This window comes from Camelus bactrianus, chromosome 5 (assembly GCF_048773025.1).
Source record: "Camelus bactrianus isolate YW-2024 breed Bactrian camel chromosome 5, ASM4877302v1, whole genome shotgun sequence".
In the NCBI taxonomy this organism is placed as follows: Eukaryota; Metazoa; Chordata; class Mammalia; order Artiodactyla; family Camelidae; genus Camelus; species Camelus bactrianus.
The window spans coordinates 46831077-46856516 of NC_133543.1; the positions used below are offsets into that span (position 1 = coordinate 46831077).

The following is a 25440-nucleotide window of genomic DNA, read 5'->3' on the forward strand; positions in this document are numbered from 1 at the left end:
AAAGGTGAAATAGTGGAATTATCAGTACAAGTGGCTGTGTCATCAGCCTTCAGAAAGGTGCTGTATAGAAATGCCTAAATAAACAGCAGCATAAAGGATTTTACAGATGAGATAAATATACACAGACCTCTGTCTTTCATACACACACACACACACACACACACACACACACACACACCCTGCCTCTGGTTATTAAAAATATAAAATAGATTCACTACTGCATATAAGCCACAAGGCATTTGTAATCCCCCCTCACATTAATTTTAACTTCAATGCTAGGTTTAAATGATGTACCGTTTTCTGACCACCCCCCTTGCCAAGATATCTGAAAGATTATCTTAAAAATCAGTTGGTTAAAGCCCCTCTCTATGCTACAGTGAGCCGGAGAATTTCCAGCATCTGATGAAGACCAGTGGACCACCTGATACTTTTTCAGCAGGGTGATAAAATTAAAGGATGGCTTTGATTTGCTTGAAGGATTACTTCCCTTCCTTAATTGTTTAAAGTGCACGGTATTAGCACAAAGAAGGGGGAAAGAAGAAAATTAAGAAGGTGACTGTAGAGCCTGAGCTAATTGCAAGCTGATTAGATTGTGCCATGCAAGAGCTCTCCCTCCGTTACATACCATCACCGGCTCTGGTCTTTTCCACCCTGCTGCTGCAGCAAACAAGCTGATTTGCTAACAAAGTGGTCAGCTCGGGCACTTGCACAGCAGCTCACGGGGTCCACAGACGGCTGCTCTCCATGCAGAGAATCTCGAGCTCCATTTTCCAATCTGATTACACGGCTCCTTGTTCCAGCAGCCTTAAACCTTCATGGCAGTTTACCAACATTTTCATCACTTTTTTCTTTTACAAAGCAGAAGAACTGATAAGCTCTCAGGTACCCAGGATTTCATAGTCAATGGCTGGCCGGCGGCCAGCATCCCCTCACCACACAACTGTTTCGGGCCACACTGCATAAAGCAGACAAGATTTACCAGACAGCACGGAACTATTCGAATTTTGCCATGTGTACAAGGAAGCAGCATGTTTCTGTCCTTACAGACATGGACTATTGTGTCTAATCGCATCCAGGAAATACAGAGACCTAATAAGTGCCGTGCCTGCCCCCGCCCCCAGAAAAAAAGAGGCACTGCAAAGCAAACCAATGAGCCTGTGCCCAGGAATTCACTATTCCCCTAACTGATGTGCTCAGGGACTCTGCCTGGTAAATGCAAAGTACTAGTAACTGTTTTTAAAAGTCCCGGTCTGATTACCTGGACCAATTACCTCGATGACCACGAAAATGATCCTAGTGACTTTTCACTAAAATCTAAAATTTCATGGACAGCACAAAATACCTGATTAGCGTCTTAAAACTTTGGCATCCCCCTAGAACTTTAAAAAAAGACAAACCAAAAGGTGCAGAAATGAAGCACAAAATTTATCATCTCAAGTCACCTCATGAGAATTCATCTCACTCCCTTTAAATTCCCAGAAATCACATCATGCACTTAGCAGGAGTTTCAGTGTAATACATTCACATTCAGAAGTTTAAAACAATGACAGCTATAACATTTCAAGTAGAACACCTATGTGTAGCCTTTTCCTCCGTTGTAATATTTTTTAAATTCATTTTTATCTACAGCCCATGGGCCTAAAATGCAAAATAAGCATGGACCTAAAATGTGAACTTTACAGTGAGATAATGTAAATGTTCACTCACTGCTTCCGTTCAACCAAAAAACAATAAACAAACAAAAATTAATAACAGAGCCTCCTTTGGCCATGACCAATAACTTTCTAACAAAGATGAGGAAAAGAAAAATGGCTTTTAATGGCTGTGGCTCTTCTTGGTTCATTTTTGCATAATATTGATCTACAATGAAGGGTTTGGAAGGGGAGGGGAGGGGATGGAGAGGAGTCTAGAGTTATGGGAAAAATATACAACTCGGCTTGCACAATGCCTCAGTACTGCAGCTCGCCAGCGTTCTGACCCTCTGTATCTCGGAGTCATTAGCTGGAGTCCCAGCCCTGCCTCCAGGAGGGGGGATTTGAACTCACGCACTGAAGTGGAGAGATTCGGGATTTTGAGCATGCCAGACAGAAGGGTCATTCCTCCTCGCTGATGAGGAGGACGCTTGTCCCCTGGGGAGGGGAAAACTGGATGAGTGACTGTCGCAAGATTCAGGCAATGGATGTGCTGCTGACTCAGGAATGGACTCTGACAGCCACCCTGCTTCAGTCCAGCCGCTCAGAGTGTGAGCAATTTTAGGGCAGCAGCATTGACAGGTACATGCAAAAGTTAGGGGAGAGTAGAAGTGAGAGGAAGAGGAAACGAAGGAGCAAATGCAACAGCAACTCCTTCTAGAGACATATCCAGACAAGAAACATTTTTCCTTAGTGCAACTTGATATTACGCAGCAGATAAAAGATGTGTTTATGGATGTGCATGTTGAGAACACCCACAGCACTGCTGAATGGATTTCAAAAGAGGATGTACATTGAAAAAACTGATAGACTAGGCTGGGTACATATGCACATCCACAATACTGCAAAACTCTATAAACTCATGGAAAGTATACACATCCACCCATACATGTATTTGCATGTGGGTGGTATTCTGCATAAATGACTGTCAACTTAAAATGCCATTCTCTAATTTAAATGCAAATTCTACCTCTGGTAAAATAAAAACATATTTTAAGCAGCTTATAGTGCCAACACATTATTCCCATGAATGATTCCTCGTAAACTATTTATGCCAACTGTGGGTTTGTTTTTTTTTTAATGATTTATTGGATGGTGAACGAAACCACTTAAACTATAGTTGTCTGTATGAATCAGTAATTTCCATGTTTCTAATTAAAATGTAAACAGCGTAATGAAGACATCAAGTTTTTAGGCAAATGTCTCTTCCAGTGCCACTTGGGGTATGGTAATTACTGAAGCAGATCTATGGATGCCTCTGAATCCCCTACAAGTCCAGATTAAAAGCATTACTGCTAAACCTGGCTTTCTACACGAGGGAATTGTGTACTGTAACCCATTCCCAGTTTGCTCACAGACGCACACTGGCACCACCTTAAAAACCTGGTCATTAAAAAAAAAAAAATCAAAATGGAAAATAACAAAGTAATTTATATTTAAAATGTTGATTATAAAACATTTACTGGCAATCAAAATGCTGTAACTAGATCTCCTCTGATTTGATTCCCTGCCATTAGCTTCTTGAAAAAAAGAAAGAAAAGGAAAGGAAAGAAAGAAAAACAGCAACCAAACAGTATCTACCTTAAATTTTAGAACTCAGATCTCGGTTGAGGGGTGGAGCAATAAGCTGATCCCAGATTCAAAGATAACATTAATTTCCAATATTTATTTTGTTTAAATCAATAGTTTAAATGAAGTTCACAACACACAAAATAGCAAAATTTAAAACTAATATATAATCCATGGAATAAAAAATGTGTCATTTTTCCCCTCTCATATTCAAGAATGTAAAAGTGCCTTTGATATGAAGCTGTAATCTGTTTTCACTTTTATTTCAGCATCTATTTCTCTCTGAAATTTGTCAAAATTTATCCTAAAGCAAATGACCTCTTACATGTGCTGAAGAAATACATCACCTCTTCTGCCTACAACTGTTAATTGAACTTCTCTCTGGAGCCTATTTTTCCAAGTTAACCAGCACACTTGCTTTACATATTTACTACCTAGCACTTGAAGAGTTCTTTTAAACAAAAATTATAATTCTGCACCGACCCTCCCTCCACACACCCCTTAGAACTACTGTGGCCCTACTCACAGTTGAGTAGTTACAGCTGAAACCCGCAGTGACGTGAAAAGTCTAAAATGTCTGATAAAAGGAGGATTCTCCCTCCCCCATCCCACCCCCACTTCTGGACTCAAAGTCCACAGACTGACTGATATGGCCAATTTTCATATTATTTTTACATAAATGCTAGACAAGCATGTTGCTAAGGTTGGCTGTGGAATTGAAAATGGATAAGAAATGTGAGTGTGTGTGTGTTTGGAAGGGGGTGACATGAGGCAGAGAAAGACGGCAATTTTTGTACTGTTATGTTTTATTACTAAAGTAATGCAGACAAATAAATGTATATCCACCATCCTGGGGTCAGAGGGAATGTTTAATCTAAAAGTGTTTCTACCACTTTTCCATCTGAAAACATGTCAGCTTTTTTTTTTTTTTTTTCCTGATTTGGGCAAGGAGACATAGTATTTTGGGGTGGGGAGCAGTGGGACATGGAGAGAGAGAGAGGATCTGAATGAGGCATATTTTGGTGATGTTAATTTTTTTTTTTTAACACTGGAGGTTTTCTGAGGGAAGGAAAGCTGATTAAACAAGGCCAAGTGTTTTGTCGGCTTAAGGGTGATATCATGGTTGTGTTCAACATCAGAAGTGTTGCGAGTACAGGCATCATTTCTGTTCGCTTTGTGCCAGAAAGGTAAACACTGGATTGCATCGTGGATTAAAACAATAAGAAATCCCTTTCCTCTCAGGCTTTCAAGGCCGTGTTAATCGGGTGTAATTTTTAATGAACACTAGCTGCTTGGTACTCATTCAAGACATTTCATTAGAAGGTTATTCATTTTAAAAAATCAACGTTTCAACCATATTAAGCTGTAACCTTTCTTGAAATGTAAATGAATGGTTTAAATGAGAAGATTAATAAAGAAGGGATGTTCCAATTCCAAGCATGGCATGCTATGTATTTTTAAATTTGTCTATGCCAGATGCTGTCAGTCAGAACAAAAAACTGTCCAAGCAGACAATCTGTGCGTCTGAATGTTGATCATGTTGGAAAGTACAGGGGGGAGGGGGGAGTGTGTCAAGGATTCATGGTCCTTCATCTTTGCAGTAGAGCAAACACGTCTCTCAGTATAGCGACAGACAGCTGCTTCCACTTTCTAATGTGCCCTAACTTAGATCACTGAAAGAATTGTCAGCACTCAGAGAAACACACAAAGATAACACAGCCAGCTGCCATGGAGGGGAAAACAGCACAGCTCAGAAGAAATGGGATTTGTTCCATTTGCATGATGCGGCCTCCCCTGGGCCCCTTTCTTTCAAATCCAAAGCACAAAAGACAACACTTAACATATTTGCTTAAAGATGACAACCTCATGTTGATTTCATTTGGATGTAACAGTGTCAGGATTACAGATATAAGAATATATTATATCTGTAACAGAGACTGACAAATGTACCCATCAGTGGAACTGTCTGATTCATCTGCTTATACAGCCATTTTACCATCCCAAGGGTGCCATCTAAGTAGTAACTTTAGAAGACTGAAGGTCTAATTTTATTACACCACATTTCAACCTACTAAACAATATTATTTCTAAAATAGATCATTTTTATTGGAAGTCTCCCTGATGAAAAATCCAGTAGACACCAGAGAATTTATGAACTGTATGGGTCCTTTGAACTCAATATACTGCCCATTTTAAACAACTTTTCTTGCTGTATGGCAAAATCCCAGTATCGAATAAGTGAAAGTTAGAGAGAATATGTATGTTTTGAATGTCTAAGCACACTGATATACTAAGCAGATTTTATAAATAGAGAGAGAGGGAGAGAAAGAGATTGACTGATTATATGGACAACTATAAAAGCAGGTCTTACCTGGTCCATCTGAATAAATTCTTTGTAACTACTTACTTCTGTCTGTTCCATTATATGTCTTCCCTCAATACAGCATCCATACTTCAATAGCAACTATATGAAATAATCATTGCCTGTCAATATTTTTGGACATATACTCAATCCGATTTCCAGTATTCTTTAGGCAGAGGCCAAGACCAGAGAATGAGTTAGAGCTAAACTGGCTAGCCTCTAGTCATCATAATATGTAGAGCTTTAGGAAAAAACATGATTCTGACCTGAAGCCTACATACTTTCACAAATCTTTATTCTGCATGGCTTTTTGGCTTTATTTTTTAAGCAAATAAAAAGATCTAGGAGGATGTGACTGAATTGATTCATTTGTGTCTACATTACTCAGATTTACTTGATTGGAATTATGGGGGTGAGAATGGAGACACCAGGAGGAGGTAGAGAGGAAACCACTGTTCTGTCCACATATGCAGTACACACACAGACGCACATATACACACTCACACATAAACGCCTGGGCCACATTCAGTCCCGCAGCCCAACCAACTGACTTCCCATAATAAATGCTGGCTCCCTATGCTCCTGGCTTTGTCCAAAGGAACACTCTACTGCATGTTGCTATTTACTGGCAACAGTATAATTCACTCATTTGGTCTTGTTTTATAAAATACAGTTAACTGCTATATGTAAAATTTCTGCACAGCAGATGGTTACCAATCATTATTTTCCATTTGTTTGATTTCCAGTAAGACCAAGAAAAACTGTGGAGCAGTGACGCAAAGAAAACTAGCAGCCTGCACGATAACCCAACCAGTGCCAGAAGACACATTTAAAAAAAAAAAAAAAAAGGTTACTTTTATCACATAGTAGATTAAGGCTAAACATAATTTTGAGGGCTGGGGAGAGGTTATTCACCCCACCCTCATCCATAAAAGAAAATGCCATTTAATAATTTATTTTATTTCTTAGTATAAAATCCTCTAAGGGTTTGCCTGTATATTTTTTAAGTGATCAAAGTTTCTAGAAGCAACTTATTATAACCATTAATGTTTGTCATCACACAGACTGAAATCAGTTTCTTTACCTCGAAGAGGCCCAGTTGTCTAACAGAAAATGGGAAATAGGAGCCATTTGTAGACAAGTGCCCATGCACAGAAAATTAAGCTGTAAATATCTGGACCGGGTTATTACTGGAATCTGGAAACATCTGGGGCTACAGAACAAGCCAAGCCCCATTTCCACAATGTCCAGGTAATTGCTTAAATGATTTATACCTTACTGTTTCTATTAAAAATGTCTTTAAAGAGAAACATTTGTAGGCTGGGTTCTGCAATAAAAACTGGTATCTGATTTCACTTGTACAAAATTTTGTGAAAGATGCTACATTTCTTCAAGGACATGTGCAGAACGAAACTAAACCTGGACAAAGATGGAAAGTGCTAAAAGAAGGCGCAGTCAGTCACTCAAAGGAAACAATCATAACAGGCCAGCAAATTTAAGTGGCTTATTTGTGATGAGTTTTCATCCTAATCAAAAGAAGCCATTAAAAAATTCTCTTTATGCCCATGTGACAAATATATTAAAGCCATTTGGGGTGAACTATACCTCAATATCCTCTTTCAATTTCAGTTTTAACTAATTTCTCATAAATCTTGTCTACCAAATCTTCAACTGAGTATCATGCCAAACCTATCACATAAGGGACAAATAAGCATCCCCTCCCAGATAGACCTGGGACACTTAGTTATGAATTTGGAGAGATTTAAATTGGCTCACTTAGATGATAATTGTATGGAGCCACAACTGGCCCATTCAGAATGAAAGAGCCCATTCAGAATTAATGCTTTCAAATGTTTCATCAGTTTCTCTTCTGAGTACGTACACACACACACACACACACACACACACACACACACACACACACACACAGCTGTATTCATTGGAAATAATTTTATGTTTTATTTCAGATTTTAAGCCAAGAGGACAATTATAGCTTCGTATTCTTCAAGAATTGCCACGTCTGGACCTAACAAAAAATTCAGTGACTGACAGCTGTCAACTATGGTTATGAGGACAAGGGAGAGAAAAAAAACCAGCAACAAAATAAATGATTGACCGTAACTCATGGCTCATATTTAGTGACCACTAGGTTACATTACTACCCACTCTGGGGAATCACCCAATTTTTTTCTATGAGAGGACTAAAGGAAAAATGGCTGACATTTTAGGTATGAAGAATCTGCATGGATATTTTAATTTACTTAGTTTAAAACCCCACAACTTCCTAATTATAATCAGGTAAAATTTTAAGCCCATGTCTTTTAAATCCTCCTTTGATTTAGTTTGGCTGTTGGCAAGCCACCATCACAAAGCCTTTACAATACATAGTCGTTTCTCTCAATCTCACAGATTTCAACGTATAGTTAAACAATGTTAACTTGCTTGAAGATTACTGAATGGATTCCAAAAAACCCAAAAAGCTGAGTTAACAAAGGAACTAAACAGACTGTTACAAACTGCAAAAATGTTCTTGCTACTTTAAACCTATCGTTTCACAATCTTTATTATTCTACCTATAATGTCCTACATACTTCAATAGTAATATTGAAGCTTTTTGCTGAAGATGCAGTGTTTTCATGCAATTGACTAAACAACATTTGTTCACTGTGGCTCACTTAACAGCATATCTTTGTAATAATTTAGGTTCAACGATCAGCATTGCTGATATTTTCTTCTACATGGAGTGTATGAGATCAACCTAGATTTCAGTATTAAGTGGTAAGATAACATCTAGAACTTTTCAGATCTGAAGACCTCAAATTGGACGAAAACTAGTGAGCTTTCAGTAAAGGTTATAGGTTTCCTTAGTAAAATTGTGTTTTTAGAAGAATAACAATAGAGTCTTTGTTTTTTCCGAGTTCTTTCATGAAGCACCATGAACAAGCGCTTTTCTCTGATACATCTATCTTTAGGTTCATATACACACATATAAAATAGAAAACCTGTAAGATACTGTTGACTAACACATTACACTTTCAACATTTAATCAAATTGAATTTCTCTTAGAAAATTTTATAATGCTATATGCTGTAATATTAATGACAGGTTTAAGAAAGAAACTGACCCTTCCACAAGCACACAAACCCAGCCGGTAATGAATTTGAACCACTAGAAGACAGGGTCATTGGGTGTAACACCAGCTAAACTGTTTACTGCCCAGTATTTAGTACAATATAAATTAATAGTGTCAGACACTAAATATGAAACAAAACTGTCAATTAAAGTGTTAACCAAAGACATTCACAAACTACAGCGTGAATGAAAGTTATCGTATCAACTGTAAATCAGCTTACTTTGTATCTCACATCTTATCACCATCAAGTTCCCAAGGAAATCTGTTTTGAGTACTGCCAAGCACATATTTGCACACTGCCTATTTATCAGAGAAAGGACAATTTAGAAAGAAATGCTTTAGGAGGTACTGATTTCCTACGTTCAACCAAAGGCTGAATAACCACATGTCAATCAACCCTATGTTGGCAAGAAGTCGATTTGGAAATCTCCACATCTAATATTTTGTGATTCTTTACCCTCAAAATTTTCTGACTGCAGACACAAAAGGAAAAAAATTTAAATAGGTAAAGCATAGTGATTTGAAGCCAAGTGTTAACTGCCTATAATCTAAATAGGCTATAGATTTTTGTTCTGTAAGATTTTAAAGATAGCATTATAATGTTCTGCCTTTATAAAATAGTTTAAATGATATCCTACCCAGAAATATGAAAATAGAATAAATGACCATAAGCTCTTTTTTAGGAATACAATTATAAAACTACTTTCAGGATAACAAAAAGATTATAAAGTCTTTGGTAATTAAATTACATAAAGAATATAGAAATTTCATTTTTAAATGAAACACACAATTTTAATGTATCTGTTCTTTAAGTACTTTTAAAAGCCATCTTCCAATTTTTTTTAAAGATTCATAAAAGATTAACCAAGTGATAGTCTCCCACACTTTTATCAATTCATGTCACCATTTACTGAACACCTATTATAGATCTTGTACACACATGTTGAGGAAATTAAAAATAAAAAATGAGTTAGATATAGTCTGCTCTCAAGAAGTTTCCAGTTTCATAAATGAGAAACACGAATGCCCAGCAATCTACAGAGAAAGATGATGGCACGTGATCAAAAGGAGATTTTTTTTTTAAGTGCTTAGGGAATATCAAGCAGATGTTGAAGTGGATCCTGGTTAGGGTGGCTCAAGGAGTTTTCATAGATGATGCAACATTTTGAGCTCGATGTCAAAGTCCTGGTAAGATTTCAACAGGTGGAGAAGAGCATTCCAGGGAGTAAAAAGAAGATAAACAAAGACTAGTTGGGGATAAAGTAGAGAAAAGATGGAGTTCATTCCAGTTTGATAAACATCTAACTTTCATACTGATTTTGACACATTTTGAAAATGACTGGAAGTCCCAGCTCCATAACCACTAAAGTTAATCTGCTTGTCAGTCTATTTATATCACTTACAGGGAAAAAGCACTAGCTAACAAATACTCATCAACTCTCAGGATATTAGAACTGCTGACACACTTGCTTGCAACCAATTAGTAAGCATATTTAATGAATGGTTACCATCCCTCCTGAAGGGCTTAACAAAGTGATAAATGGTCCTTGAGCTTCCTTCACTGTTTCCAAGACAATTTCTGGAGTTTCTTAAAGAGAAACAACAATGTTTTTTCATCAGCCATTGGCCACTAGCAAGATTCCAAGTTACTCAAGCTCACTAGTTGATGACTAAGCAGTCACGGTTTATATAGAACTGAAAAAAAAAAATCTTACTAGTCATTGGATTGCCTCTCCTTTTATAAGAAAGTAAACTGAGGCTCAGAGAGGTTAAATGACTTACCCAAGGTCACAAATATGATAGACTGCTGGCATCTGCTGGCACTTTTCTTCACCACTGTCACTTTCCTGAAGTACTCTTACCACCATGGTGGCAATGTTCTTAAGATTCTTCATAGACTGTTGTTGAACTTTAGCCAGACAGTGAACTATCTCGAATATGTATCATTACATCCAATTGTAAATAGATATCTCAATTTTTATGACTTCAAACCAGAAAAAATGATATTTTTTAAAAAGCAAAAAGTTTAAGATCTCATGAAATGTATAAATTTTGGTTCAGAGAAGTGATTCAATCCCAACTTATGTTAGAATCACTAGGGGAGAAAAAGAAATTGGTCATTTCTCAAAGCTTCCATTGAACTGGTCTGAGGTAGGGCTTTGGCAAGTTTCTTTTGTTTATTCTGTTTTTGGTCATTAAGGTATAGCTAGCATTTATATAGTAGACATGAAATGCATCATCAAACTTTGCTCAAATCAAATCAAATCATGTATCTATCTAGTTTAATGATTTGAACTCCCACAAAGGCCATAAATGCATTTTTTTCCAAGAGAAATCTTAAAAAAGATACACCCCACTCCTCAACGGATTTTCTTCTATAACTTCATTTGAGGTGTAACCAAATTGAGTATGTGAAGGAGAAAAAAGAGTCTAAGAGTAATATAAATCATCTTTAAAAGCATGAATACTCTTTATAATTTTTTTTAAATTATAAGGAAGAAAAAGGGGGAAATAGTTCTTTTAATTTGAGTGATCACAAATCCCATATATCCAAGATTTGGTATAGAACCTGCCATTTTAAAAAAGGAGAATATAACTTGTTTAGATTGTAGTGCTGTGTGCTAATTAATGGGCACTAGTCACTAGTTCCTAATAAATGATGTTTTCTTGTATAATTATATTAGGAGTTAATTTTTAAATTGCCAATATCATTTTTAGAAAAAGCCACATAAAACCAGTCCTCACTTAGTTTCTTCAGTCCATTCTGCCTCTAGCTGCTTCCCCAGTCCTGCAGGTGGTCTTTCACCTTCTGTCCATGCCCAGAAATGCCGCTGCACTTCCCTCCCAGCACACAGTCCAGTGTCTCCTTAATCAATTCAGACTACCTCCTCATGATCTAAATATCATATTCCAGTGGGTAAAGTGAAATTTGATTTTCCAGATGATCAAGTAACAAACAGCCCTACAGATAAACACTAGGAAAAAAGAAGGAAAAAACAACAACAACAACCTCAGTCCCCTGAAGCAGCACACAGGTATGGGTAAGAATGAATTCCAGGAGCAGGAGGATGCATGAGATAGCAAGGTTTCTGGTGAGTCTGCAAACAGTAAAATAGATAGAAAATAGTTCCTCTTCTGGCCCCAAGCACAAAGACACCTGAAGAGTTGATTATTAGAAATAGATAAACATAAAAATATATATGTATTTAGATGCACATGTGCATTACAATTATACGTCAGCAACACCTCCTGGATGGTAGCTTAGTAGCAGTGGCACTTTGATATAGTAGAGTGGATTTCACGGAAACAATTATATTAGGGCAAAACCGGGGATTTTTGCCATCATTATAAACAAAACCTTTACCACATGTTATACCATTTTCACTGTGTATTTTTAAAAAATAAACAATACAAAATAATTTCCTGTAAAGTCTTTTTACTTTGGTGATAAAACAAAATAAAACAAGGCAAAAATTAAAAATAAAACAAGGATTAATGCACTACATGTATTCATTGAGGACTTATTAAAAGAATGCAGCATAATAAAGAACTTTCAGTATTAGATTTTTTGCCCTTAAAACTTCAACTGCTTAAATATTATTGATAGAGATTTCATACTCACAGTAAAAAAAAAAAAATCCTCAAAGGGATTTTGCATAAACAGACTTATTCTTTTTCTAGAAAGACATTAGCTCAGTCTAAACATCTATTTCTCAATAAGATTATTTAGTGCTACTATCTTACCATCCATAAGTAAATTCATATTGATGATTAGATGATTAGTACTCTTAGAATTACATAAAACTTATTTTTTCCAATAGGGAACACCTACCATATTCTTAGTACATTTAAAATCTTTCCATAGAAAGAACAAGTACTGCTCGTAAAGGCATATAAAATACCTTCTAGTTTATCAGACAAAGACTCAGGCCATGTGGGGTCCCAATGTCTACATTTGGGTCATATTCCTCTCAAAAATGTTGCTTAATTCGCTGAATAATGCAAACAGAAAATCTCTCTTTAAAGAACTTTATACCAACACTATTCAAGGAGGATACCACGGTAAGGGCTAGGGGGATTAGACCTACATCTTTTGTAAGCTGGGCCTAAAATTGACTCCAGATTTGTGACTGATGAACAGAAAGTCAGTTTTAATATAGATGTGCTTTAAAAAGTAAAAATGGCTATTATTCTTAACAAGTTACATATTGAGTATTATTCTTTAAAAATGACTCATAAAATATCTTTTTAAGTACTTAAAGTCATGATTATGTTCTACTCTTTACCTCTGCTTGAATGTAATTTTTCATTTTCCCGGAAAGGATACATTTTCTAACTAACCCCGTTAACCTAATTACTCATAAAGAAATACCAAAAGTGTCCCTGACATCGATACCTTCTAAAGAAATGTATCTGTGCACACGCACAAGAGCATCTTCCATTTAGATAATCAGAACTACAATTTTTATTTAAAAGATTCCTTTAGATCTATGTAATTCCTGGCAGTAAAATTTATCACAAGCACAACATTTGCAAACAGTAAGACTGCCCTATCCATATCTTTATTTCTTCAAATATTTGAATTCAAAAGTATTAACTATTAAGCTTAAAAGACCAGTAGTACTCTATTTAATGGTATTTGTTTGATCTTAAATGGGGATTGTAATGAAAATGCCTTCAATCTTAAAGGAACCTTTTATCCTATTCAGAATAATTACCTTGTAAAATTAAAATCAGTGAATCATACCTAATTAAGATTTATAATTTAGCATCATTCAGGTATATGATCTAAGAGAAAGAATTTATAATGTTAACTTCAATTTGAAATGGAAAGGGAGAAGAATTGAATAAAAGGGAAACAGAACAGCTATTTTGTGGATATTGGCGCACTATATTGCCATATATTTACTCCGATTTCTGATTTAACCCTTTTTAAAGCCAAATATTTAATATGAAGACAACATACTAAAGGATAGGAGTGAGGTGTGAAAAGAAGGTTCCCAACTTAAATTATACTACAGAATTTGTAGATAGGGTATACAACATAGAACATTAACAAATGTGGATTGTGGCTAATACCTCTTAAAAAATCCAAGTTTACAATGCCTTTAATGCAAAAGATTCCTAAACTTGGGGTGAATTTATAATTAAATGGAACACTGTAATAACAGTTATTTCCAAGCCTTCTTTCATTAAAGTACATGTAAACTGAGAGAGCAATGCCTTGCTATCACACAGGGCAAAGATTTTTCTTCTTAGGAGGTCTCATATATAGTATTTTTCTCCACCAAGTCTAAAGAGGCATTCAAAATAAGTTTTTCTTCTTCAGAAATATCTTTAAAGCCCCCCCCCCCCGCCAACCCCCACCCACCCCCAACACACCAGTCTTGGATTACATAAAAGAATAGTTACTTTTCTGAGCTCTTTGATATTTCTCTTCCTGGCAGAGTCATCTGATGTGGGAAATATCTTTTGAAAATAAATGGTGCAACTTCAAGCGCACTCAGATCCATTACTTGCTGGACATTCCATCGTATCTCAGTTTTGATTTGAAAAAGCCGCTTGACTTCAAAATTTCATTTTAGGGATCTCTATATGAAGCTTCATCTCATTGAGCAGTATCTTGGGAAGCAACAATGTAAATGTTTTGTCCACCCATCAACACAGAATGTTCAAACCAACTAGGGGAAGGAGTTACAGATGGTGACTCACTTTTCAGGGAGAAGGGGATTGTTCCAGTTTAAGTTCAGACACCAAGTTCACAGTTCGAATATAACATCCTGCAAAGTTAATGTTACTACATGAAACAGTTATTTTTCATCTTTAACACAGCTGTCACCACATGTTTATACAGCTACAATGCCACTTCCTAATGTCAAATATCAATATTGCTGCTACTATAACAAGGTAATTATTTTTGTGTCTGCCCCTCTTCCCTAACTCAGTGAGTTGTGCTTTTATTTCTCAATGGACAGCAACTTTAGGATTCCACATTAAAAGTAGTTACTTCACTTGTGCTTGAAACTTATGTGGGGTAGTGGTGGTACAAGGCCAACAGAGAAACTCCCAAGATCTTATTTCAAATCTTACTAAAATCCTCCCAACCTATATTTAAGTATGTACCTGCCTGCAAACAGTTACAAAACACAGAGTTGCTTTTAAGAATATTTGAACAAAAATTCACGTGCTATGTGGGAACACATATCAGGCAAAAGGCAACAGAAGATAAAGGAAAATATTTCAGTCACCAGTTCATATACAGAAAGAGGAAGATACCTCATGGCCCATTTTCCCATAGAGGCTCTTACACAACAACCATTAGTACCTCTTTAGGCAGAGGTACATGGAATAACTGTGGAACAGTCAGTCTCCAAATAGGAAACCCAGTGACTTCCACAAAGCAGGCCCTTGATAAAAGTTTGTGGGTCATGAAGGTAGGGCTGGCTTCATTGCCCTGAGACCTGGGCAGGCCCACAGATCCCACGCAGAAGGACCCTGCTCTTGGGCTTAATGTTCTGCTGTTGCTGTCTTGAATTCTTAATAACAAGGTGCCGCACATTTTAATTTTGCACCAAGCCCAGAAATTATGTAGCCAGCCCTAGGTGAAGGTGACAATGTGTGTTGATGGTAAGGATAATAAATCAGAAGAATTGCAAAAAGTTTACAGCAACATCTAGAAACCAAGGGCTTCACATTACACTACTTTAAAATGTTTATTTTGAATGTTACTGTTTCCATGAATAGTATTTCCTAATGAACCAAAGCATTAAAGTAGAGGTCACTCATTCTCAGATGAGTTTACTGTCATATGTATACGGCATTTAATCGACTGTCAGTTGCTTAAAAAGCATCCAATTGACACAAGGCATACATTAAATGGTGGGGGGATGGGGGAGAGATTTCTTGGTTTCCGTGTGTCAAATAAAATGCAGCTTCTGTTCTCTTGCCAGCAATATAGCCACAAGTGGAATGGGATAAATATATAAATTACCAGCAGGAATCAAAACTCATAGGAAAGGAACTGAATAAAGGTATTTTCAGCATTAAGATACTGAAAAGAAAACATTTTGCAGGTATTTTAAATTACGTATTCTGCAGTAAGAAAATATTTTGTAAGTTATATATCACTAGTGACTTTTAATAAATACTATTCATATGGAAATGAGAACAAAATTCTAACAAGAAGCAATTTTTCCAATATCATTTAAAAAATACGTTCTAAAAAAGATTTCCCAGCATAAAAATACAAATACTTAAGCCAGGTTGCAGGGTAAAAAAAAAGTATAACCTTGGGCCTTCCTGTAATAAGTCATGCATTCTACTTTCAAGATGTATCAGTTTCAAAAATGATTGGAAGCAGTAATGCTATAAATGCTTTGTGAAAGTCAGAGTAGTTCAAATAGAAGCAAACATATCCCTTTATACATATATTCCACATAAATACATTTCCGTTGAAATTCTCCTTTGAATTCACTGCTTCTAAATATACTCTGAAATAGCAGCCCACCATATGCATCGTTAAGCAAAGTGTCAATATCCAAATAACAAGACAACAAGCAGATTTGTTGCATAAAATATGTAAATATGATTAACAGAAAGTGCCATATGATATCTCATGTCTGGATGGTCTCTGATCACCTATCTTTTCTGCCGGCTCAGTCACTTAACTAAGACCATCGTCAACAGGTACGGTACTCGGGTGTTGTGCACAGGCAGAGCTCCTGAGCTGGCATCTGTGGTGCTGCCCTGAGGAAACTTACCATACCCACCTGCTTTTCATTTGCTCCAAACTTACAGTACAATGTGGTTTTTTTTTTTTTCCATATTCTTGCCTACCTTTTTAAAATTTCCACTATCTGCATTTCCTCAAGAACAACTGTCATTTGAATGATAACATCAAAAACATCAAAAGGATCAGAAATCAGCAATCATATCAAAGCAGCTATGCTTGAAATTTCTATAAGTTAAATGAAAAAGTTGGTAAAAATTCAAGTTTAGGGGGAAAAAGAAGAAAATTACGAAACCTCACCATGAAAAGCACTTGCTAAACAGGCATTTATTTGCAGTCTTTCAAAAAAAAAGTCTTTCATTTTAACAGATTTTAAAAAATTAGCTATAATCTGGTGTGTGTGTGTGTGTGTGTATGAGAGAGAAAGAGTTAATTGAAAAGTGGAATAATGTTTGGATTTGAAGTCTTCCAAGTAGTATCCAAAAATAATTTCTAAGTTCAATTGATTTTAATAAAGCATTAGATCTTGTATATCCCAAATGAAACAGACAATGATAATAAGTTTTTTAATTAAAAGAAAAAAATGCATTGTTTTCTGTGCCATTTGTTTATTCTAGTTTATCAGTGACCAAAGATAAAAAAGCAAGTATGCTGATTAATCAAGTCTTGCTGATCAGTAGCACGTCAATATTTCACACAAATGTCTGCAGAACTGTGTCTCCCAATCCAAAATTTATAAATAAATTCCTGGTAATTAAAATTATTAGCTCTGCAATAATAAATGGTGTACTTCACAAAAGAAGTATGTAAAATTTGTTCTCAAGCATATATTGATCAAAGACAAAACTGCAAACATTTGTATCAAACTAAGGTTCTAAGAACAAACTAGAAAGTACAAAACATAAAAGCCTGCAATTGTTTCAAATACACCTAGCAATTCTGTTGATTTGGACCATTAAAACTGATTACTTAATTAGGCAATCATTCAAGGCATCCAAACACACACAGACAAAAACAGCGAGTTATTAGCAATAGCCGTCTTCACCTTGAGATGAAAATTCTGAAAAATGTTGCAGACACTTAAACTTTCAGGATCTGCCCCATGCATAAACTAAGCAAAATACTAAATTCTAAAAGGCAACGGCCCAAAACTCAGGGGGAAAAAAAGAATTTACTTAAATAATATCACTCATCTGTTTTTTCAGGTGGCTAATGTTTTAAACCATCTTAGAAATGTCAAGTTATAATACATATTGTCTCTAGATTCTTGGAAGTACTATTTCCTTTCTCCCCTCTGGTCATACTCTTGTACTATCTAAAAGTAATTAATGAAAATTTTGCTCTCTTACATGTCTATCAGGAGTACCTGCCTTCACAGTTCCTGCCTAACATGAATAAAAACAACAAAAAAAGACTTTCCATTTATTGGGGGAAAAAAAGTACTGGAAACTCAGCTGTAGGAGTCCTTAATACAACTAAGGAAAAAAACTCCTATGTTTTCACTCAGAAGACATCAGAGACATTTTTAAGAATTTCACTGATTCACTGCAGTCAGGAGAAAGAAAAATACTCTGTTTTCAAAAAAGGGTGGTTCCTGAAATAATTCCAAAGAGACTCTATAAAACAGTCTTTTTAGGAGAAGAAAAAAGCAAGTCAACTCACACATACAGCTTCCAAGCTTCCAAACAGAAGTCTTAGCCTCTTCCAGGAAAACAACAGTGAGACTTTATTACCCTCTTATGATTCTTTCATTTCAGACATGATTAATTAGCAAGTATTACACTTCCCCAAACTCCCACCACACTCTTTGTGATCTATCAGCCTAGTTGTTGATAGACTCATATGAAATAGCAAGTAGCCACCAGCAGTAAAAGACAAGTGTCCAAAAACTCTATTTCAAAGAAGGCACACTTCTCTACTACCTCTGCCTCCCCAAATGAAGCAGGCTGTTTTTAACTGCTTTCACCAAAAAAAATTTTTTAACTTGTCATTTTCTTGATAATACCGTTTAAAGTTTGAATAATACATGCAATATCCTCAGTGTTCAAGAATATATGGCATATTTCATGTGTTACCTACCTATATTTTTTAAACTGAAATTCCAAAAGTCTTGTGAGTCCCTGTAGTTCATACTGATAACCATCCACGTGCACAATTAATAAACAACAGAGATGATGGGAGCAAGCATGTTTTGGGAAATAGTTTTTATTGCAAAAAAAATGTTTCTTTCCCAAACAGAAGCTAATATGTCACACTTACAATGAAGATGGGAAACAGAAGTAAAGGACTAAAAGAGAAGATGAAGGGAAGAGAGCCACTCTGAAATCTGAGTGAATGAAAACTCTCTGTATATTGTTCCAAAACCCTGTTTCAAAATAATTTTCCCTTTAAAACAACATTTTCCAAATGTCCCTGTGAACCAAAAAGCCAGCCATAACTGAATGTACTATAAATATGTATTTTACTAATCATCAATTTATAAAGGCTGAAGTTTCCCCCTTCAACCTTTCAACTGTTATATCCAAAAAACTTCACACGTAGTACAGTACTAATAAATAGATCCTGTTGGTTCCAGGAAACATTTTTTAAAATCTATTCTGGTCAAAATATCCTTGCTTTTTTTCTGTTGTATTAAATTTAGGATCAAAAACATCAAAGCAGCTTCCACCTCGGACCTAACTTTAGAGGATCAATGTGACAAGGCAGTCCCTGATAGATGTTTCTCTTGATAAACGACTTGTTCAAAAGAGACATTGTAGCTTTCATTTCCTGACCACAACACACTTTTAATTTGCAACAGCAGAGCTGCCAGAGTGTGAGCATTTGCCCACTTTCCAGCCTTTTAGGTTTGTAGCTCTGGCTCCTATAGGCCACACATTTGAGACAAACAAAATCTAAAAATAATCAGAGTTATAGAATTACAAAATAGGAGTCACTAATGCCACTCTATACATATGCACAAGTGTCTACTTTATAGATGTATATATAAACTTTTCCTCCACAGAATTCTGGTGTATGATAACAAGCTTCCTGAAAGAACATCACTTGCACAACGGGCATTTAAACACACAGGGAAATTATGTGACTATTATTTAATAGTAAGCGGAGACGGGTGGGGGGGCAATTTATACACTTAAATCTGCTGTTAAATGTCATGAATTATATGACTGCCTACCCCATCATGTTTTTTACATATTACTGCAATGATTATTATTACTACTACCCAGAAATCAGATTTAAGTATCAATACGGTGAACAGTCAAACCATCCAATTTCTGCTCTCAGCACATTGTCCGAGCTCCGATTTAAAATTTATAAATGTAATATCCTCCTCATCACAGGCAGCAGCCCAATCTGCTCTGAATATATATTACAGCTTTAACATCACAGAGGGAAATCGCCCATCTGGCAATCCCATTCGCTCCGACAGCTCCAGGGGAAAAAAAGCTGTGCTCTCTCCTCCTTAAAACATTTCTCAGGGCAAATTATGTGCATCTAAAATAAACAGTCTTCTTATTGATCGCTTCAAAGTCAACAAGTTCCAAATGCAAAATTCAGTCAAATCCTTCCTATCGTGTAAGAGTGGTGTGTGTTTAGCTCAATAGTCACCAGAGTCCAACCAGAAGTGTCTGTCGCGCATCGGCTCTTGTAGTCCCTTTCCTTGTATTCACATTTGTGTTATGAGACAGCAGTAACCGCGGCCACATTACAGACCCCTGGTAGCTTTGCCCCACTGCTATTTCTTTCTTTCATATTCTCCCTTTCCTTCTTTCTCTCTTTTCAGGGTGAATGCATGGTGGTGGGGGTATATGTGACCAAAATAAAACAAAACAAAAACAGAGTTTAAAGTGGGCATATCCTTTGGTTATGAAGAATACTTTTAACATCTTTTTGTTGTTGTTCCCTCCTAGACTTAATTGAATATCACAAAAGTGTACACATGGCATGGTCACAAGAGCTATTGAAAACCTCCCTCACTCCATTTATCTGACCTTTTTTTTTTTTTTTTTTTGTAAAGAAAGAGGAAAGAGATTTCAAACAAAGTCAATTTCAGTGCCTGATTATTTAATTCTGTCGCAGGTTAAAAGTAAGAAGCACTGACAGGCAGACAAGTGAATGGCAAGGGGAAAAAAAAACTATCACTGTTCCTCAAAAGGCACTACAGACTTTTAAGCAATCAAAATATATTTTTTATTTTCATGTAAAAAATATCCTTTCACTCACTCACCCAAAAAACCACATTCAGAAGAACTGATTACTCCACAAAGTGGAAGAGCAGAGTCAAATTGCATTAATAGATTGAAAAATAAAATTCATACACTTCTGTGTGTGTACATATATATATTTTTTCATTAATAAGCTGTTTTTCCCCACACTCCTGCCCTCTCCCCTCTCCACCCAGCCCCCTCTCCAAAAAAACCCACACTGAGTTTAACTAATTTACATACGATTTGACTTCAGCGGTTATCCTAGTGCATTACTAGTAACGTGTAACTTTGGGATTACAGTTAAAACCGATAAAGGTGGACTCCAGTAATCTATTAATCAAAACTGAAATATACAAACAAGTGATAGCAAAAGCAAACAAGCATTTTGACAGATTAAAATGTACATATATATTTTTAAAAGGAATTCTATATCATGAGCAGCTGCTTTCCAAGCAGAGTCTTCAATGGTTTTATCATGCTATTTAATTTGTCTTTCCTATTTAGATGCAAAGGAAGTAAATTCCAAAACTGACATACCATAAACACTGGTGCTACTGATCATTTCTTGCTGGCAGCACAAAAAGCTGAATTGGATTTCTCACAAGCAGGAATTCCAAAGGTTGCTTTTCATTAAAGCCACTTTTCCTCTCAGCTATCAAATGTCACTGCCTTGAAACGTGGGCCCTTTCGTCAGGTATTCATTTAACCTACATGCATATAATTAAGGGGGAAAGCAACATCAACAAAAAGGGGATCTCAGATCACAGGAGAAGAAAGAAAGGAAAAAAAGCACATGACCAGGAATGCAAGTCCATGTCAATTTCACTCACTCCCATTGAAACTAACAAGAGCTCTGGGGAGGACGGTAATAGGATCAGTGGATTGTATATACCATTAAATTATACATCTTTCTCTCCCGTTCCTTGCCAACAATACGCCCACCACGCTGTACCCCCTCCAAGATGATATGCTTACATTTTTCTGCAACCGATCTTCTGACATTTTCACGTTCCCCCAGCCACGAGATTGTAATTTAACCTCAACTTTTTGTGTGTGCAAGATTCTTATTTACACTTCTTATTTACTTAGAAGTTAGTTCCCGAAGAAAGTCTAGCCCCACCCTATGGCACTGCTTTCTTTTTCTTTTCTTTTTTTTTTTTTTTTTTTTTTGAAGTAAAAAGATAGTAATAAGTAAGCCCAATATAGCGGAAAATGAGATTCTTGCAACCGCGAACTCTTAATCCCACACTATTGTTACAATGATTAAGCAGCAAAAATATGCATTATAATGTTTCAGGGCTACTTTGTACAGAGAAATTAGACAGCAGGTTGGCGTACAGAATAGAAACGAGTGCAAATTAAATTTAATGTTAACGGCACAACTCGAAGATCTCTCTTCATTACAGGTCTTGGATTTATTTATAGTCTTTAAAAATTAAACAAACAAAAACAAAAACAAATTTAAACAGATGGTAGAAAACTAGGAAGCTCCTCTTACCTGAACGCGCGGAGCGAAAACCCGATAGGTTAGCGTAGCATCGATCCGATGTGTTTGCTGATGAATGGAAGCTAGGGTTAAGTGAAGGTGCCTATGATTTGAAATCATTCCAAGTTTTTGAAGGGAAGACGGACTGCAGCCTCTGCCATGTTGGAATTTCAAACCCAAAACAGCTGCTTGGAAGGAGCCAGCATGCCAGAGGCTGGGCGCAGGCGCAGAGCGCCGCCGAGCCAAATTCAAATCACTTTCACACTAAGAGCCAAAGATCAGTTTTCAAAGGAGAGAGGGAGAAAGAGACCGAGGCTGCCGTGAGGGAGAGAAAACGGGAGGCAGTGGCGAGAGGCGGGCTGTGGAGAGAGACGGGCAGCGGGAGGACCGAAAGGGAGAGGGAGAGGCGCACGGAGCCCGCGGAGCTGGAGGGGGAGAAAGGGAGGCGGGAGGCGAGCGGCGAGCGAGCTAGAGACGCGCCAGAGATTCATGGGCAGGGAGGGCTCAATGGCCGCGCCGCGCTGGCCGGCCGGCCGCTCGGGTCATGTTACACGGCCGGGGCTGCGGCGGCCGCCCAGCCTCGCCGACGCGCTCACGCGGCCCGGAGGGGGCCCCGAGGTCATGATTACGCGCGCGGGGAACCGGAGCTCTCCTGCCTGCACTCTCAGGCTGCCCAACCTGGGGAAAGGGGAGCGATGCCTCAGGGGGAAGGGGCGTTTCTTTCCCACGCGTGACCGGCCGGCCCTCGCGCTCCGAGCCCGCTTTGGAGGGCTCTCCGGCCCGCCGCCCCTCCCTGCCGGCTCCGGGCCCTCTCGACAGCTGCGGCCCAACCACCCTTCCCCACCCACCACGACTCCGCGCACAGGACGGGATCTGGCCCCGAGAGCCGGGACCTCACCCGCACTCTCCCCTGGCCCCCCAGCACCAGGCAGAAAATGACTTTATCTGCCTAGAGGAGGCAACTTCGGGGAGAAAATCCGAATTAGCCCAGTTCCCCTCCCCCGCTGCCCTGTGAATAAATAAAATCCTAAGTGTCTAGGTGTGCGGTCCACTCTCCCGCTCTCTGGCTCCCCTCCCTACCTCCCCCAGGCGGCTCGGGCAGGGGAAAGCAGCGCCCGGGGGCCCCGATGCGGGCGGCTGGTGCGCTGGCATAGACGTTAGGCTTCTGCTTTCCCAACCCCCTTCTATGGAGCAATCTGGGGACCCAGGATTGGGAAGAGAGTAGGGGCTTTGTGGTGCTGGGAGCTGAGGAAGAATGAAATGTGCAGTTGAGTGTGTTGCTGCATCCCAGGGAGCAATGCAGTGCTGATTGTCTGTTGCTGAGATAGCCTTTTGTTCGGAACATAAGGTTTAAGAAACACACACACGTTTTCTGGGGTCTCTTGTTAGATGTAAATGTGCTGCATCCAGACGCTTACTATGCAGTGTAAGCTCAGTTGGTTTACTAATCACCCCGCCCCACCCCCAAACAACCAGGATCATTTGAATGGGAACCTCATTCAGACTTCTAGAATGCGAGTATTGCCTTCAACCTATTTCATTCTAGACTAGCCAACCATCCAACTGAGATAATAAAGCAAACAATAACATTTGATCATGATGTCTACGAGATAATGTGCCCGGCAAAGTTCCTTAGGAATTGTAATGAGAAAGAGAGTGAGTGGGGTAATAATTTCCTAGTTTTCATTAAATATGACTTTAATAGATAAGTGGTAAGTTTATACTTTGGCCAGATGGACATCCGGTCCTCTATATTTCAACTAAGCTAGACGTGAAAGAGGCAAATTAAATATTCGACCAGAAGCCCATCAAGCTGAAAATGCTACCTTTGAAGGCTGGAACCGAAAACATACTTGTTTAGGACTAACCCTCCTCTTAACGGTATTCACATTTCCTCCGCTTCTCTGCCATAGATTTTAATAGACTAAATTGCAGCTCTCCAGATGATGAAATGCAGCTTTTAAGAAAAAAACAAATATATACTCTGGAATTAATTTCATTCTCCTTCTGTGATTTTCTTACCTTTGAATGGAGAGCTATTGAATGGATGCATTTAGCTAACACAATGAAAAAGAAAAATTATTTTAGTTAAATCTAGGCAGATGACAGAATTTAAAAGACAAAACAAAGTGGTTCAAGATCTTACTAAATATTTCTAGGGAATGAAATCTCTGTTTGGAATGGATTTGACCTTTCTGTGCATTTTTTTAAAAAACCAGGCTTCAAAATAAAACAGAAGAACTTTATTCTGATGTAACAGAGAACACCGAAGCCCCTTTAGATATATTTTACAAGATAGCTTTAAAAATATTATGAGAAGTTCCCCATTGGATTTCACCACAAAGAAATAAGTGTAGGAAAGCATCTATAGGTCACTGTTGGATTGAGTACAGATAAATTCAACAACAACTGTGAAGAATTTATAATTTCAGTTATTGCCCATGTGGAGAATGCTGATCAGAAGTCCTCTGTACAATTCAAGCAAAACTGCTCTGTCCTTGTTAAAAAAAAAAGTTCAAAGCCCATCAAACTTTAACACTAAATTCCTAGGACTGAATTTACAGTTCCTCATGTAAACCAAAATACTGAATAAAAGAGAAATAATGGAATAACCACAGAGTAAAAAAAATACATTTTGATGGTCACCTTAAAGCAATTCATTTTCAATATCTAAAACAAAATGAGCCCTACTTTCGAAAGGGGGCAGGAAATGTGTGGTTAGCATAAGTTTATTAACACATAAATAGTACTTTTTTCAGTTCTCTTATATTCATTTGAAATATAGATAATAAAGTCATCATTCAACATACAAATGAACACAATTAACTTTAGAATCAAAGGAAAACTGTTCAAAAGAGCACAGCTTGTATTTATGCTTTCCAAAGTGTCCAAAATTACATATACTCCCAGGGGGAAAAAAAAGCTTATGTAATAGAATATTATGGGATTTGCACGACTAATAAAATTCACAGTGGAGTTTGTCATCCTACTATTTCTAGCTTTCTTTTTTTCTCTTTTAGGTGTGGGTAAAGGTTGGTTTTCTTCAGTTACATTTTGGAAGGAATATGAAACTTTGTTTTTCAAAAAGATTCATTATTTGTTTGCAAAATTAGCACAACATTTACAGCTTTTGTTGTCTTAATAAAACTATAATGATGCAGTATGATTAAACAGCATTTTAATAGTCACCATATTCTATCTTTAAGTTTTAGTCTTAAGAAATGTTTCTGGTAGTAACTGAAATCTATCTCTATATTTTATG

At 37.3% G+C, this 25440-nt stretch overlaps 1 protein-coding gene across 7 annotated transcripts in view; it reads right to left on the reverse strand.

Moving 5' to 3' along the window:
- FIGN (fidgetin, microtubule severing factor) overlaps nucleotides 1–23110 on the reverse strand; it is a 120140-nt gene extending 97030 nt beyond the window's left edge. The window contains exons 1-2 of one of the 7 annotated variants that reach the window (XM_010971387.3): nucleotides 22191–23107; nucleotides 21230–21399 (exon numbers count right to left, since the gene is read on the reverse strand). In XM_010971387.3, coding sequence (XP_010969689.1) covers nucleotides 21230–21254 — 25 coding nt within the window. In that variant the 5' untranslated portion in view covers nucleotides 21255–21399; nucleotides 22191–23107. Of the gene's footprint in view, nucleotides 1–21229 lie in introns of all 7 variants that reach the window. The other 6 variants (XM_074363790.1, XM_010971390.3, XM_074363792.1 and 3 more) reach the window with 6 other exon arrangements.
- Nucleotides 23111–25440: the final 2330 nt, after the last annotated feature.